Consider the following 17,521-nt stretch of genomic DNA (forward strand, 5'->3'; position numbering starts at 1 on the left):
AGTAAAGGATAGGAAATAAACAAGTATTTCATGACGCGGACACGTAACAAAATTGTATTTTTTTTAAACGTTCATGTATACTTATAATTTCAACCTTTATTTAAATTTCAAATTATTTCTGCATTTTTACTTCATGGCTACATATTTAATTAGTGCAAATGTTATTGTAGGGCTTGCAGTAATTAGCATAAAGTGAATTTTAATGTTTTTTTTTCACCGACCACCTTTTGTTATTTGTTACAAAAACAACAAGCCTTGGTATACAATGTAACCAAGAACTGCCTCGTTGGTCGAGTGCTCGCAAGGGCGACTGCCGAACAAGAGGTCTTGGGTTCAATTCTCGAGTCGGACAAGGTATTACTATGCTTTTTTTCAGTGTTTCAAAAATTTTTTAGCAGTACGAAGCCTGGAATTGTGCTCAGTTTATGACAATAGGCTTACTCCCCTTTATATGGGACTTATAACACAAATGGTGAAAAGTGGGTGTACATTGTATAGCGGCATTACGTGCCGTAATGTGCACCTCTGTCTACCACTTCGGGGATAAAAGGCATGACGAAATAAATCTATGCGATTTATTTTACGAAACAAAGCTGTGAGTTTAATACTCGTGACCATCGGTGATCAAAGTTCACATACAAACTCCCAGTGACCACGAAGGCACAATTACACAGGAATTCAACAACGCTGCCCCCTGGCGTGGCTTGCATTATCTGGCAGTTATAATCAATGAATTGCACTATACTTTAATTATTTAATGCTTGCTGTCACGACACATGTGAACTTTACTTTGTTTGCCAAATACTTCTATGTATACTTTAATCAGCTTGTTAATTTGTATAGAAAAGTTGCGCTATACTTTTTTAAGGTATAAGCCGGTAAACGAGCAGACGGATCACCTGATGGTAAGCAATCGCCGCCACCAATGGACACTCGAAACACCAGAGGCGCGCAATGCACTTGCATTGCGCGCCTTTTGGACGTAAGGCGTTTAATGTTCGAATACTCAAATGCCACTCAATTTTAACTCGCTCTCAAAAATAGTTCTGTCTCTATAAATTCTTTGTAAAATGACAGAGATAGCGTGATATTTAAGTACAACTTAATATTGAGTAGCATTTCAGTATTCGGGGGTAAGTGTTGTTGGGAAATCATGGATTGGGAAGATTAGGAAGGCGGTAATCGGGCTATACATATACTATTTGTCACTCGATAAAATTGTAGTTATTTTTCTTTGTCGCAAAGAATACGAGATACTATGGCATACCGTAGTATATCATAATGTTGGGCAATTGCAAAGTTGTGTAAATAAAATCAATTGAAAAAACAATACAAATATTGAAGTTAAACATATCTGTAAACCTGACTCATGATTAGGTACTAGGAAGCGAATATTCGCAGTAACTCGATAATGGCGTGCATTATTGAGTTGCTGTGGTCGCAAGTAATTGTTAAAGTGGTTTCGGTTTTGACTGACACACAAAAAGGGTTGGCTATCTAGTCTACAATGTCAATTTTAGAATTATTCAAGTATTTTTGGTTAGAAGTTGCGGAGCTGCAGACAACCTCACGGGTAATCCAAAATCATCGAAGGCCTCATTCATGGTATCCATTCATGAATTCTGTTCAAGGTTCTTAACTTCAAGGTATTTAATCGTGTAAAGAGTCGATTTATTAATAGCCATACATCTAGACACAAATAACTTCGGAGCTGCGGTCTGCCTAACACTTTACTGGAGCTCCGGCTCGAAAAGCAGGAGTAGAAAGGAGAACGGGTTGGTTTTTAGTCAGTATGAGTCTGACACTCTCTCTCCCTCACCCAAAGTGGAAGAAGTCGTAAGATGATTTCTGTATTTTAGAAGAAGTAGGTACTCTATACCTACTCGAAGTCAGTTGCCGTATGATAACGAAAGAGTAGAATTATTTTAAGAGTCGACATTCACAATTTGTCCATACGACAGCACTAACTCGCTTCGAAGAGCAGCCCCAGACAGCAGTGCTCTGTCAAATCTGAACCCTTATGATCTGTTTGTCGAATTATTATGTCGTTTATTCCCATCAGGCCATAATACACCTTATGTTACTTATATTAACTACGAGTTCTCTAAATCTACTCAACTAACTACAGTGTAATCTAAATCTATACTACATAAAGTGCAAACCGGGTAGAGTAGTACCGTTGCCGATGGCGTACTGCTGCAGCAGGTCGGTCATGTTGATGTGCACCACGCCTCGGCGCTCCTGCATCAGATTGTCGCAATGGGTCACCTTCCCACTGCCTGGACCACCTGCCCATCATGGAAACTGGTTAACACATTTTTTATGTTAGCCATGCTTCGGCACGAATGGGCCGGCTCGACCGGAGTGATACCACGGCCTCACAGAAAACCGACGTGAAACAACGCTTGCGTTATGTTTCGTTGTGTGAGTGAGGTTACCGGAGGCCCAATTCCCTCCTTCCCAATCTTCCCCATCCCCATTCCCGAACAACAACCCTTAAATTCCTAACTCCCAAAAAGCCGGTAACGCACTTGTAAAGCCTCTGGTGTTTCAAGTGTCCATGGGCGGCGGCGATTGCTTACCATCAGGTAATACGTCTGTTCGATTACCGGCATGTCTCATAAAACACCCGAATACTCAAACGCTACTCAATTTTAAGTTGTACTTAAATGTCGTGCTGTCTCTGTCATTTTATAAAGAATTGATAGTGACAGTACTGCATTTGAGAGCGTTTTAATATTGAGTAGTGTTTGAGTATTCGGGCATAAGACTTGTTATTCTTCCTTCTGGAAGTTTCCTAACTAGATTTGAATTTGATATTGTGTCTTTGTGTGCTGGGACTCTGTGGACTATGATTGGTAATGTAAACATTTTAAAATTAAGCCAGGCCCTCATTCAGCTTAATTTTATAATTTTAACGTGTAATTGCGTTATTTTGTAGCTATTTTCCTCTGAGATCAGATTTGAATGAAGAATTTTGTTGAGAAATTGAAGAATTTTATCAATAATAAAACGACTATAAGAACTAGAATCTTCTTACACTATGGGTTTAATATGCTCTCCGGACTCGAGAATATTCTTTTTAAAATTGCCCGTTTCGAAAACCCAGTACTTTGTTTTATTTATGTTACCCGAAGCACGTAAAACCTTTAGCATTAGATCTGACTGCGCATGATACAGAAACAAAAAGTGCAAATCTATATTTGCTACAGATTTATACATCATGCTGCTGTTTAGATAAATTATTAGCAAAGATTGGCCGGCTCTTTATGACGCCCGAATTTTATGGTAATTTTACACAGATTTTTGTTAACTTACCCAATACGAATATAACAGGCACATTAGGCGGCTCGAACTTGACGTGGCTTGAGTTCTGCATGGGGAAGGCGGCTGCCGGCGGCGTGGCGCGGCCAGCCCACGCGCTCTCTCCTCGACTACGATCCCCGCCCGTCGTCTCCAACTCTTCATTTTTTTGTTCTGAACATCATTTTGTAGTTAGAAAGGTGTTTGGAGAGCTGGTCTATGTGTTTGGACATTCAAGTTCTTTGATGCATCATTAATTAGGATTTGAACGACTATCAGAGTTAAAATATTTAACCTGTGTACTTTTAATATAGGTACATTTCATTACAGTTCTTTTTTGCAATTAACTGTATTCTTTAAATTCTATAAATTAAAATTATAATTTAAAACTCCTACAGCTGCACTGGTTACCCATAAAATGACATTTTTATAAATTGTCAGCTATCATAGTGGTAAGTATATCACAGCCAGAAAGTCACAGGGTGAAAAGTATCGGTCCAAACGAACAGATCCTTACAGGCTACTACCACAGTCTGTTTACACCGAGAGCCCCCTTAATAATATTTACCACGGACCGCCAGTCACCACTGCTTACATTACATTATTATGTTTATCATAATTTAACGGTTCCTTTCAAATTGCCAGACCACCCACTTTTAGACATTTTCCTATACTAAACAAAATAAATATCAATTTAAAACACACAATACTAACATACTAACCACGTTTCAACACTTTAAACATATTACAGTGGCGCCCAAATGGGACCCTTCATATCGATGATAATAAACCACTATTACTGCGTATTAAAACTAATACCACATCCGTGTACGCAGGTAATGATGATTAAAAGAATATGACCGACTGTTTATTTTGCATTTTCATTAATTCAACGTTTTAGGTATAATTGAAGGTAGTTTCGTTGTGGCGCCCAGCATGGGACTCACGTACGTACGTACTAGACGGCCATGACTAATTAATACAGCTACGTTTAAAAATAAAGTTACTCACCAGTGTCTAAACAGATGCCCATATTCCATGAAGATGCGAATTTAATTCAAAGTCTTTGCACCAACAAACTTTACGACACAGGGTCCGTAATAAAAAAATATACTTAACTAATGTTTTTAATTGGCACTTTACAAATAAAATATACATCCAAAACACGCGTGTAGTTCCGTTGTCTATCGGCCACGGGCAATCACACGCGGCAATTAATAGTTTATCGATTGAAGGACGCGACCTTCGTGGACGAACCTCAAAACGAAACTAAACATAAAACTCTTTAAATTGAAAATTATCTCATCTTACAAAACTTTTAACTGATCGACTTTGTTTGACTTATTCGGAAGTTGTGTCTTCGTGATAGCATTTCTGCGAGCGGTTTGAATCTTAATGGCATCGCGGGCCAACCGCTCCGTCGCAGCTCTCACACACGACTGAAAGGAACACCTTCCCTCGCCGGCTGACCGAACAAACCATTAGCTGTCTCGCTCTAGCACGTGGTAGAAGTCGCGTGCGACGGGGACAGGTCATCGTCTGAATTATTAAAACTGCGTCCCCCTCAATGAAACAAAGTAATTACAGTACAAACTGCAAGAGCAACTCTTGCAGTTGACTGATGACGATGTTTGCTGACTAAGAAACGTTCGATTAGGGTCATGATAATATTTCAGATCGACAGGCCCAAGGCGATGTATTTTATTCATGATCGTTACATTCACCATAATTGTCACGTTCAAAACTTTTCAATTCTGTGAAAAGTATGTTCCCAATTGCTGTGTACGATTGGTAAATATTCAATAGTGTACAAGTTTGTGCCGTGGTATGTAATTACCTTATTAATTTTTTATTTATTATGATTCATCGTCGGCTCGCGAGCGGTTCGGGTGAAGGGAGAACTTTCCTTGGAGTTTGTTTGTTCAGCGGTAAGTAGCCTTGTTAGTGTATTTATTTCGCTTCATTTTTCTTTGAAATATAGCTGTAGATTGATACGTTAGGAGCATGAATATTTCATTATAGATGTTATATTTTATGCACAAAATTTGTGAAAAGGCGTATTTAGTGCCTTAGTCAGTCGACCTTTGAGTCATGTAGAGATGAACCAGTAGTTTGAAGTAAAACAATTGGTTATTCAAAAAGTGATTTGAGTAAGATTTGGAGTAAGGGTGTTACCATACCAATCGATCGATAGCCGATAGATGCCATCGATCGATGGTAGAATGGATTGGTCGACATCGATCGATAGTTTCTACCATACCAATCGATTGATAGCCAATAATTGCCATCGAGTATCGATCGATTGGTGTGGTGACACACTAAATACGTAGGAACTTAGACAACCAAAAATAAAACATATTATATGAAACATTAAGGTTTATATTTCATTTGAAACACCTTTGCACAGTAAACTAGTGAGTGCAGAGATTCGGAACATTGAAATTATAAAGTAACAGATTCTATAATCACATCTCTTTATAAATTACATAAATATCAATCTTAAACTTAAGTGGTTAAGGTCTAAAATTGTGTGTTTTAAGTACAAGTTTGTACGATAGAGAATTATCATTTTGTAGGAATTTGAATTCTATATACTTATATTTACAGTGTGAAGTCGCATATAAAGAGGCTTATTTTTACATGGAATCTTTGATCTTTATAAAACTTTACTTAGGTGCTAAATATAATTATTATATTTGTAGAATATGAAGTAGAGAATATGTTTGCCTTACTAACACTTTTCAGTTAAAAATCGACAGGTTAGTTAATGTACTAAAACAAACTACAATAGTATTGCAAGGAGTTTTTACAGTCACATTGTTTTTTTATTATTGTGTATTCGAGGTTTAACTTACAAAGCAAACAACTAATTCCTTGAAAACGAATAATAAACCTTATTTCATGATACTAAAGTTGTAATTTCAATAACAGTAATCATTAACAAAATATCCTTTAATAATAAACAAAGTGCGTTCAAATTTCAACTTTATCATAATATCAATAAATTACATTATCATTCGTGAACAAGGAATTATCTACTTTTTCATACATTTGGAGGAGTACCATTGGCTGTCATTAAATACCCTTTTTAAACCATTTAATATAAAACTTTATATACATTGATAGATTAGCTAGCTAACTTAATTGGAAGAACGAGTTTACTTAGCCTAAATAAATGCATATTTACTACCTATTTACAGAATTAATGGCCAATTTCACATGTCGTAGATAAGTCTCTGATAAATTATCTGATGATTAAAATGTATGTAGTGTGAAGTAGAGAAGACTGTAAATTAGACAAACTGGGGTCTTAGTACGAGTTGGCTTTACATTTACCGAGATCGAAAAGACAGCGCGTTCGACGCTGTGATTGGTTAGTGCATTGGAGCCGGCCAATCACAGCGCGCTCTCGTTACGTTTTCGTTAAACGTAAAACAAACTCGTACTAAGGGTAACGATGAACCGACCATTGGCTTTTTGAAATATCAACTTTGTTGGTCTAGCAGTGGCCAATGCAGCAGGCGGTGATTCAGAACATCCACTCGTATTGCCTGCGTTATTGCATATTGCGTAGCTATGAATTTTTCCTCAAGTTTGCAATGGTAAGTAAACAATAGTTACCAGCGCAATATAATAGTGACGTCCAATGTTAATCCGTCAGATATGGTCAGAATGAGAAGGTTCAGGTGAAAAAGGCCATTTAAATAATAATTACAGACCACTGTATGAGTATACAATTTCCTATAATATTGTCTAATACGACTAAGTCTTTAAATCTAGAATAATAAGCGATTTCATTAACAGATGAGTAACTAAAATAAAAAAAATATTTATACAAAATAAAATTATAAAACTAAAAAAAAAATTGTTAGAAAAATAAAATGTTATTGTATTATTTATAAAAACATTAACGAGATGGATTTTATTCTGTACAAACACTGGCTCATTGAGCTTGAATAATGCAAGGAAAATTACACCTTATTATTGATAACATAAAGTATCTACTACATTAGTACAAATACAACCAATTTTAATAAAATTAATATATTAAATTAATTGTCTTTTATCAAAGTTATTGAATTAATTATTAATTTGACGATTTCAATAATATTTATTCGGCTCACTCACGAATAGTTTCGATCAACAATCATCAAGAGTCCCGGAGTGGCTTGAAATTGATCGGGCCCCAAAAATAATAATTATCATTATTAAAAATATAACAATGTTCAATTATATATAAATTATAAGTATTATTATCAATTAGTCAACTTATATTAATAATTGCAAACATAGCCAAAATAAAGATATACCTAATAATATATTTTTGAGTCATTTTTGAGTTAGGTATTAATATAATATTTTGTACCTAAAAGCTTAAGTACATTAGTAACATTACTATTTTTATAGTAACAGAATGAAAACAAACCATGTTTATCAAAAAAAAATAAGTTTACCTATACGTTTTAACTTGAGACAAAAAGTAAGCAAAGTCATATTATGGTTGTGATTATACAGTGCAATAAGTAACAAATAAAACAATGAATATCATGGATAACATGTAAAATTATAGAATTAAATCGAGACAACAAGTCGTTGGATGGATTTTAAAATATCACAATGTTTTTTTTATGACAAAGTGTACAAATATTAAAGTTTAATTGAGTAAGGGTGTTACCACACCAATCGAGCGATCGTCGATCGATGGTAGAATGGATTAGTCGATGTCGATCAATAGTTTCTACTACACCAATCGATCGATAGCAGATAGATACTATCTGTCAATGGTGGAATGGATTAGTCGATAATCAATCTATGTCGATCGATGCTATCGATGGACTATAGTCGATCAATAGGTGTGGAAACACTCTTAGGAGCACCTGCTATAAGAAACAAATGAAGATGTATATAATTGTAAAATTACTATCATTAAGTGATAGATATGTATTTGTTAATTAAAAACACAATTATTTTACATAAAAATATGTTTTCGTATGTATATCGAGACATTTAAAACCACCCGTAAAAATAATATGGAACAGGTAATAAATTAGGTAATAATAAAATTGTGTTTTTACTTATTTTCTGCTATAGAATATTAACATTTTTTAGATAAGTTTTATATATTAAAGACATAATATAAAACAAAAAATATACAGCAATAATATGTCGAAACATATACATATATACGGCTAAAATGTCAAATTATAAATAAACATTATCAATTACGGGGTTTCATTTATTTTCCTAAACTTTCAAATCATTCAATTTCAGAAAATTATAATTATCAATTTATAATGCATCAAATCTTAATGCAAAACATGTCTTTTCGTGCATACTTTAATAATGAGCAACGTAATAAACATTGTTATTGAAAATTAAACCTAAATTCGATTTACTTAAGGAACTAAATTCTATGATTGTCTATTAAGTATTAAGGCCTACGATTTGTCTAGATGCTAAATTTCGTTATCTAATATTAAAGGCCTAGGTTTAAGTTTTTATTTTTTTAATAATATATTATCTATGTTAGAACACAGTGTTGTGTGTAGGTTTTAAGCGAGGCTGACAGATTTAAAATATACAGGCAAAATATTGATTAATTTCAGAGACAGAAACCATTGACTATGGAGCTGACGTGTGGATTTAAAAGTTATGATTTCTATTTTTATAATAACTGTCGTTTGACATACTAAGTTACTTATTTGGTAAAATAATGCAACGTGACGCCTTTATCCCCGAGTGGTAGGCAGAGGTGCACATTACGGCACGTAATACCGCTATATAATATACACTCACTTTTCACCATTTGCGTAATAAGTCCCATATAATATGGGGGTGAGCCTATTGATGATATTGGTGAGACACCACCATTGATTATGTATGGGGCGTGACGATATGTATGAATGTACCTAAACTAGTTTCGAGGGAAGGTACTCTGCATAATGAGTAGCGTGCGCAGACGCGGTCGCTTGTATGTAAGTAAACTGTGATTTTTAGTTAATTTAGATGATTATGGTGTCGATAAAAAGTTTATTTAAAATATTTAATTTTTTCTTACTGTTGTATATCGCATACCTTTACTTAAAATGTCCAATGCTTATAAAAAAGCAAATAGCATATTCACCCACACATATAAAACAAAAACTATAACGGAACGGAACAAAAACAGTAACATTACGTTACTAATAATAATTAGGTCAACCAATTAACGTACGTGTCGGTTAAAACAGTATAATGCCACGCTTACGACCCACACAGTTATAGATCGTCCTACATTCCCTGCCCATACGCACTCTGTCTTTAAAATATATCTCTGGAATGATAAAACAACGTATTTATACATATATCTTGTAGTCTAAGAGCTCGTGTGCACTTGCCTTTCGTTATGTTATAAAAGGTTTAGTTTGTCAGCGTACAATAATAATAGCGACACAAGTGTGTGTACAAAAATGTAAATGTACATAACACAAGTGATCAAAACAGCCTCCGAAAGTGGTTAAATAACATTTGTGTTGGGGTTGTCTCGCTTCTCATTTATGAACCTTTACCTTTTTTAGGGCTTTTGTGAATTTCAAATGTAATTGGTACTAAAATATTTATTTTAATTCATCAAATAATAATAAAAGTATAGAGCGTGATTTTTAAGAATTTCATCATTCATTGCCTTCTCTTATAGCAAAGGATCGCTACGGTGTTAAGTATATACCCACAAAAGCTACAATAACCAGAATATCCTAATTGTTCATGACTAAAGGCACGATAGTCCAAACATTTTAATAGTCCATCGTTTTTACCTGTGTTATGAGCATGCGCTGACAAACTTTTATAACATAATGACGGTCTTGGGTTCACAGGCTCCTACACTAGATTGCCTATTCATTAGGCAGATGTGCACATAATACTATGTGCTCGATTGTAAACATAAGTATATGTTATGAGACTTTTAACATACATTACATTAAGTATATGTATGTATGTATAATATCAGTTAGATTATTTACTAAATAACTAGACACAGATTGTGTTTAGGTCTACTTTAATTTTGGAAGTCATTTTTAAAATATCATGTAAGTACAAGTGAACTTCATTAGTATTATTTTTACTCAGATTCTTAAAGAAAATCTTGAGTATTAACTAGAAAGACGTATCGATAACAGCCTTTTATACAGTTTGAGTATAAAAACAGTCAGACTAAGCATTCTTTAAGCCTCCAAACTGACTTCCACGATCAAAGTAGACCCAAACCCACATTTCGAGACGAAAACAAAAAAAACATACCTCAAAAAGGTAATATAGACCATATTCTTACAACAAGAGAGTACAAAATAAAAAATCATATAAAAAACTCACTCATTTAGGCCGTATCTTCTCATAGAAGTATATTTGAGCTACATTATTCGCTTCTTTCACTAGTAACTTTCTTTTAACAAAGTTAAAATGTTCTACGGCAAATTCGTATAATTCATTTTCCATTTTCCAAATTGCTGATTGCTGTATCTTCTCTATTGTTAAGATATTAGGGTCTATTTTTGAGCTGGTCTGTCGAAGATGTGATTTGTTGCTGTTTAGGTAGTATTCTGTCGCTCCTTTGAAGAAGCGAGGTAAGGTAGCCTCTAGCACTGTTATAAAGTCGAGCATTTGTTCCGTAACACCTACTAGTAAGTAGTGATTGACTAGATTGCGTTTCGCTTCGTCTAACGCCCATTGGTTGCCGGGTTCCCTGGAAATAAAATGTGAATTTTAATTTGTGTGTATTGCCTCGTTCACTTTATTGATTTCACCCATTATATTATATCATAATTAAACTTTATTAGTTTGTCGAATGACCTGTTATTAGAGTTATTTTATTGCCCATATTTACAGAATTAAATATAATATCAGTAATTTAATAGAATGTTTGGATTTGGGGCGGACAACCACTGGCTAATCTACGCCATAGACCCGTTTCAAAATCATTAGATAATACTGTTTTAAAAAGTTAAACTAACACTATCAATGCAATGGGACAACCATCTTTTAAAATAATATTCTGCTATTCAAATGCAATTAGTACCTACAACGATTGTCTTACTAGACATAAACCTTATCAATTTGACAACAAACTGTTTAACCTTGCACTTGAAGTTTGATACTTGTACAAGAACTGTGAAATCTAAAATTAACTATGACTAACGACTAACAAAGAGAATGTTTAAACACGTTTACATAAGGGATTAAAGAAGAGATAAGATTATAGAGTTTTTATTTAACTTATTGTTGTTGTAATCTTGAACAGTTTTTTAACAGGTACTTTTTGTAATCCCTTAATTCCCTTATAATAGCATGAATGGCTGATGCTTCGTTTCAGTACCTTTAGTATGAGTTTGCTTTACGTTTAACGAAATCGAAATGAGAAAGTTTCTCGTTTCTTTTTCGTCCTAAGGGTACTGATAGGCCAGTTGGTATGAACCAACCAATCAGAGCGCCAAACGTCATCTCGTTTCGATCTCGTTAAACATGACACAAACTCGTACTAAGCCCTACCTACGCCCCCTATGATTACTAATATTATAAATTCGAAAGTATGTTTGTTCGTTTCTTTCAAATATCAACAGCGCGATTTAATGGTATGATTTTTGTGTCTGGAGACAGTATGGAGGCTGGAGAGTGATATAGAACAGGGACGTATTATTTTTAAACGGGTAAAAGTTTGTACTTATTATGTTATAATTTATAATTGAAGCGTATTTTGATAAACAGTTGAACATTACTATAAGCCTCTGTTATGATGTCCAATTAGCGCTATTATTATTAATTAATAGAATGGAATGTTGTTTGTCCAACTCAATGTACACCCGGACATAATCTATTGTTGATTCAACTATTGTACAATGAGCATTATTAGGAGGTATATTTTGTTGTATGTGTACCTATGTATTTTAATGTACATATTAAATTGTTGAAGGACCAAATAATTAGGAAAAAAAGTATAAAAGTAGGGTTTTAGATGCGATTGGCGACTCGAATATGGATTATTTTTATTATCAAAATGCATATAACCCTTAAACTCTCTTATTATTCAACCAAAATGAATAGGATAGATGACTAATTTTTATTTGAATGTACGACTGGTATTTTAAACCATTATATGTATTTTTTATTTTCTTACAGAAACAAGTATTTTCGATGATAGTATATTGATTTGAAATATCGCGGGATGTAGTTTCAAAGTAGCTACGTTTTATCCGTAGAACGAACGGTAGAAATGACGTATTTGCTCCCACTTCTAAACTTTGATTCGTTTTATCTAAGTATTATTATCTTATAATTATAATAAAATAAAAATACGTGTCTAATATTATTTCATTACCTAACTGATGGGCTAAATAGACTAAATTTTGATACCCCGTCCGTAATAGGTACCTACCTACCAAGAATATAAATAAAAGGGTCAAAACTGACTACTCAATTCTAGGATTTTATGCACAGCAAATTATATTCTATACATACCAGCACTCGGCTGCGTGTCCACAGAAAAATGGCACTTGTAGCCACATGTTATTAGGGTCGCAATCCGGCTGCCCTCTCTCGACGCATTCGTCGAACGTCTGCAATGATAAGGGCACGTTATCAGGTATCCTAGGAACTATATCTGGCGTCTAGACATGGGCTTGTCATTTCTTATATTTATGGACGAACAAATAGGTCAGTTTAGGATATTTGGAGGAAGTTTTGCAAATAATAAATCCTATTCTAATCTTAAGGAAGATATAAGTTAATAAAAAAATGTTACCAATTATCTTAAGTAAAATATTAATAAAGTAATGTTACTACTCCCCAAGTAGCACAGAAGCGCTGAATAGTAGCTGAATTACTGTTCACAATGAAATCTTCAGCTGAATAAACCTACTGAATAAGAGCGTTAGAGGCGCCTACTCAGCTGATATAACTCTGATTTGGGCACAAATTAATCAGCTGTTAGCTGAATAAAGTAACTGGTTGCACTATATCAGCGTTATTTGGGCATTATTGAAGGTAACAGTCGCCCCAAGAGCTGAATAATGACCGATTATCAGGGTATGTGTTACTTTTTATACACCACAAGGGCTGAATAATAGACTACTTGTTCCTTGTTTATCACCACAAAATTCACTCCAGGATATTAGCAACTCTTATATGGAGCTGACAATTCACAAGTGGCAATATTGTGAATAATTTTTACCCTACTTCTTATTATTTTGATATGTTTTGTATGAACCATTTTGTAAAGTGTTTATGGGGAACAGGCAAATATTTATCGGGAAGTAAAACTTTGTTTTTCCTCATGTGCATGAAATTCGAATGGGAAAGAAAGTTTATTGTCAAATACTATATAATTATAGACGAATATTTTCACGCGCTCTCAAAATATCACTGCTTTCCTGAAAATTATAGTATTAAAAACGTTGATGATATTATTATATAAAATTAAGTCTTTTTGTTTTTCCTTTGCAATTTGAGAATAAGCTGTAAAATGAAATCATTACACTTTCTATTCAAATTCTTTTGAAATTTTCGTTAACTAAACAAAAACCAATTGTTATTTATTATTTATACATAGGTTAGAATCTAAAAAATGGCAGACAAGCAATGTGTACCGTTTTAATTAAAATTAAACAGCATGAGCTGTTGAAGTGTTCACTCGTGGTACATGAATCAGTGACGAGCTGTTACGAGTGGTTCTTGTGTTACACAAGTCAGCTACAGATTCATGTAAAGCTTGATAGTGGGTAACCCATAGTGATCAAGTAGGCTTTATAAGAGCTATTATACGATTGCGTGTAACAGGCTGATTAATATTACACAAGTTCCACTGTGTGCAGCAAAAGGCATTATATCCTTGTTATTTGAAGACACAGAATAACTGGTTACATCATAATAGCTCACGTGATCTTTCTTAAAATGCAAGTCGTCTAAGAGTTCAGTTGTGGTCTTCAATTCAGAATATAGCTTAGTTAAAGTCCACAAAAGTACTTCAAATTGCTTAAAGCTGAATAAAACTGAACTTGTTACCTATATTAACGCTGCAAGCGCTGCAGCGTAGTCTCCGTGACGCGTAATAACGTTCTTATTCAGATGGAAGCTCACTTTTCACCTATTGCAGGTCGAGTGTACTGTAATAACTCTTTATAAGTGCTAAAGTAACCGAAGTTACCTCGTGTGACATCTTATAATGCAGTTTTGTGCTACTTGGGTCTATACTATTTTTATTTCTTACCAATGTGCCATTAGTTATTTTAATTGGTAAAATATAAAATGGGTATGTTAACTTGTAAACGCACCTACTACGAGTCCCACGACATAGGAGAAAAGCATGTGTGGAGCTATGTTTTATATATGAAAAAAGAAATGTACATTTTTAATAAAATAGTGGCCTAAACTACTGATTGTTAATCAACACAAATCATGAAACTAACATAGGCCTCTAATTTACAATGCATGGAATTGATAAATTTTCAGTTAACTATTGTAGCTAATGATCTCATTCATTAATATCAAGGCTAAACAATATCACAATTTTTATAATTCCTGTAACATAGTAACTATTTATTATCTTTTTACTCCAATATAACTTTTCTCTAAATCAGATATTGAACTTGAAAAGTCAAACTCAAACCATTTATTTCAATTAGGCACTTTTGAAACGTCAAATTGAATTGTCCATCAATCTGTCTGTCAGTATAAGCTAGGTGCTTGAATCAAACTCCGTAATAACACTTTCAAAATATCATATTATAATTAATTAGCATGCTGTTAGCCTTGGGGTAGAGTGGCCATGGAAAGGCCAGGAATGGAGAAGATTGGAGGAGGCCATTTGGCTAACGAACACGCAGAAGTGGAGAAAGAATGCACTGATAGCTTAAGATGAATTTTGTCACGTCCAAGGCTAAATAAATAGCCTTAACTATACACTTACTCTGTATCATCCTAGTTATTCAAACAACTGTGTCAATAAAACCACAAGATAATGTAAAATAAAAACAATAACAACTCACCATTTTATCTCCATGTTTCTTCCGAACTAGATGCGGTCTGTAATTGTCACCGTTCCTTAAGAAATAATAGTAAGACACTAGTCTGTCAAGGGGTCTCCTAATTAAGTTAATAAATATAGGCTTTGAGGAGGCACCCAACCTGGAAAAGGGAAATTAATATTATAGTTTAGAATAGACTTCTTAAAAAGACAAAAACCTCTCCTTCCTAGTACATCATTTTTAAGTGATAAAATTCATAAAATTCAACACAGCAATCATTTTAAATTATTTTTTAAATAACACTAATCTCTGTTATTATCTTTTATTTTGTTTTTGTAGCCATAACTAATAGGAATACATTACCTGAGAAATTTTAACAGCCTAACTTTAACTGTTACGGGTCAGAGCGCTTACTTTTGAAACCAATCTCAATGTAAATGCAATTTCAATCCAATAAAATTTCAATAATTATTACTTAATTGTCAAAACTTCAATTGTAGCTGTTAAAAAGAGCTTGGAGACAAATAAATATAGAGCATTCTCAATTCTTAATAATAGAGCCCTGATTTATGAATACAGAACCTTAAAATTACTTAGAAATAAGAACTATTTTTACATTGAAACAAGAATCTCTTGATAATTACTAGTTACATTAGTATGTTGTATCTATGTTTTTTATCATACCTAACTACTTGGTAAGAATAATAAAACACAGACTCCATATGTGAGACTCTGACTAATATGTAAATAGACTTGCTATGGCCATTGTAAACAATCTCAATGTTGTGCACTTATTAGGAAGATGACTTTGATTCAAACAGGATTTTCCTTATAATGTATGTTGTTATAATATAAAAGTAATTGAAGATTATGTATAATAATATAAGTAGTACTGTTTTATGAAAAGTTACAATAATTTTTTTTTCTTGATAGGGGAAAGTTATCCATTTAAATCCCGCCTTCGGTGAGGCAAGAGGGAGTGTCAGACTCTTACAGACTAAAAACCACCCCATTCCTTCTCCTGCTTTAAACCAGAGCCCTGGAAACCTGTTACATTGTCTGCAGCTCCAAATATGCTGTAATGACTGAAATATTGTTTTATAGAATATTTTGTAACTCACCGATCAAAGTTTAAGAAGGCCATATGACCGTGGTAGAGTGCCGGCTTCACCTCATCCCATTTAGTAACATTCTGTGCGAACTTATACTGGTTATTTAGGGACATGATATGTCGGTTTGCAGTTATGTTGATATGTAACACTTTAAAGTTGTTCTTCTTACATAAATCATAAGCTACACCCACGAAACTCGTCGATCCCGTCTTCGGGACCCTATTGTATATCACTACCGTATCATCGTCATTTTTTTCTAAAGTTTTTGGGAAAAACTGGCGAGATTCCGAGTGAGTTTGCACCAACCTAAACTCTGAAAATAAAACTTAAATTCAGCAACTAAATTCCACTATACACATTTTAAACACACAACACATGTTCCCGCTTACCTAGTTTCCTATAATTGTCCTCTAAACGTGCAATTTCTGATTGAAAATAGAGGACAATAACAACAATCACGCACAGACAGGAGAACAGACATAGTTTGTTTATGTTGAACATATCTGAATGCGCCCAGACCGCACAACTTCACGCCGAAATCAGCACTGGCATAATTAACTCGCGTACATTATAAATAAACATTATTTGGGACACATAGAAATGAAAAATAGTTCCGCGGACGACAAACGCCATGTAATAACTTTCCAACGCTAGATTATGACTTTTTCAATATTTAACATTCCTTTGATACTTCTCTTTCTTTTTTTAAACGCGTTAGAACGAGACAACAATAACCATCTATGCTATTTCTCACGCTTACAACGGAACGTAACTCTACAGTGGTATGTCAACATTGGTATGTCACATTTACAAACATTTTTTTGCGGTTAGAAAAGCGATTATGCCATAAAAATATCTTGCATTTTTTCGTTTGCCACACGCATCATTACAAAGCGTGCGACATTGACAGAAAAAACGTTTTATTTATGTCATGTAATAAAAATGGTAACTGAAGATTAAACAAATATTATTTATAATTATAAGAATAGTAAACACGTAGTATTAATAAAACGGATAATAAAATTTAGCTTAACATTTTAATAAAGAATTCTTCACCGCCGTCGATTTTCTTTTTCCACTTCCATTTTTAAGTCAGGTAATTTCCCTAAAATC

The 17,521-nt window shown here is 33.9% G+C and overlaps 2 protein-coding genes across 2 annotated transcripts in view; both read right to left on the reverse strand.

Moving 5' to 3' along the window:
* The window catches only part of LOC118273287 (adenylate kinase isoenzyme 5), a 34,124-nt gene extending 29,198 nt beyond the window's left edge, over positions 1–4,926 (reverse strand). Inside the window, exons 1-3 of the mRNA XM_050696269.1 lie at positions 4,315–4,926; positions 3,319–3,477; positions 2,178–2,288 (exon numbers count right to left, since the gene is read on the reverse strand). Of these exons, the coding sequence (XP_050552226.1) occupies positions 2,178–2,288; positions 3,319–3,477; positions 4,315–4,336 (292 nt within the window). The 5' untranslated portion in view covers positions 4,337–4,926. The remainder of the gene's footprint in view (positions 1–2,177; positions 2,289–3,318; positions 3,478–4,314) is intronic.
* A 5,049-nt stretch (positions 4,927–9,975) lies between these two features.
* Positions 9,976–17,062, reverse strand: LOC118273195 (heparin sulfate O-sulfotransferase). The gene is made up of 5 exons (XM_035590031.2): positions 16,798–17,062; positions 16,418–16,721; positions 15,318–15,456; positions 12,793–12,890; positions 9,976–11,023 (listed from the first exon to the last, which is right to left on the reverse strand). The coding sequence occupies exons 1-5, from the start codon at positions 16,907–16,909 to the stop codon at positions 10,654–10,656; spliced, it is 1,023 nt and encodes a 340-aa protein (XP_035445924.2). The 5' UTR covers positions 16,910–17,062; the 3' UTR covers positions 9,976–10,653.
* Positions 17,063–17,521: the final 459 nt, after the last annotated feature.

Source organism: Spodoptera frugiperda, chromosome 1 (genome assembly GCF_023101765.2).
Source record: "Spodoptera frugiperda isolate SF20-4 chromosome 1, AGI-APGP_CSIRO_Sfru_2.0, whole genome shotgun sequence".
Lineage (NCBI taxonomy): Eukaryota > Metazoa > Arthropoda > Insecta > Lepidoptera > Noctuidae > Spodoptera > Spodoptera frugiperda.

Bases quoted from the DNA above. Each gene is read 5' to 3' on its own strand.
- LOC118273195 (XM_035590031.2), bottom strand. From the start codon at position 16,909: ATGTTCAACATAAACAAACTATGTCTGTTCTCCTGTCTGTGCGTGATT. The intron at 16,722-16,797 runs GTAAGCGGGAAC...TTTTATTTTCAG, and splicing joins GGACAATTATAGGAAACTAG to AGTTTAGGTTGGTGCAAACT. The intron at 12,891-15,317 runs GTGAGTTGTTAT...TTATCATTGCAG, and splicing joins AGAAACATGGAGATAAAATG to ACGTTCGACGAATGCGTCGA.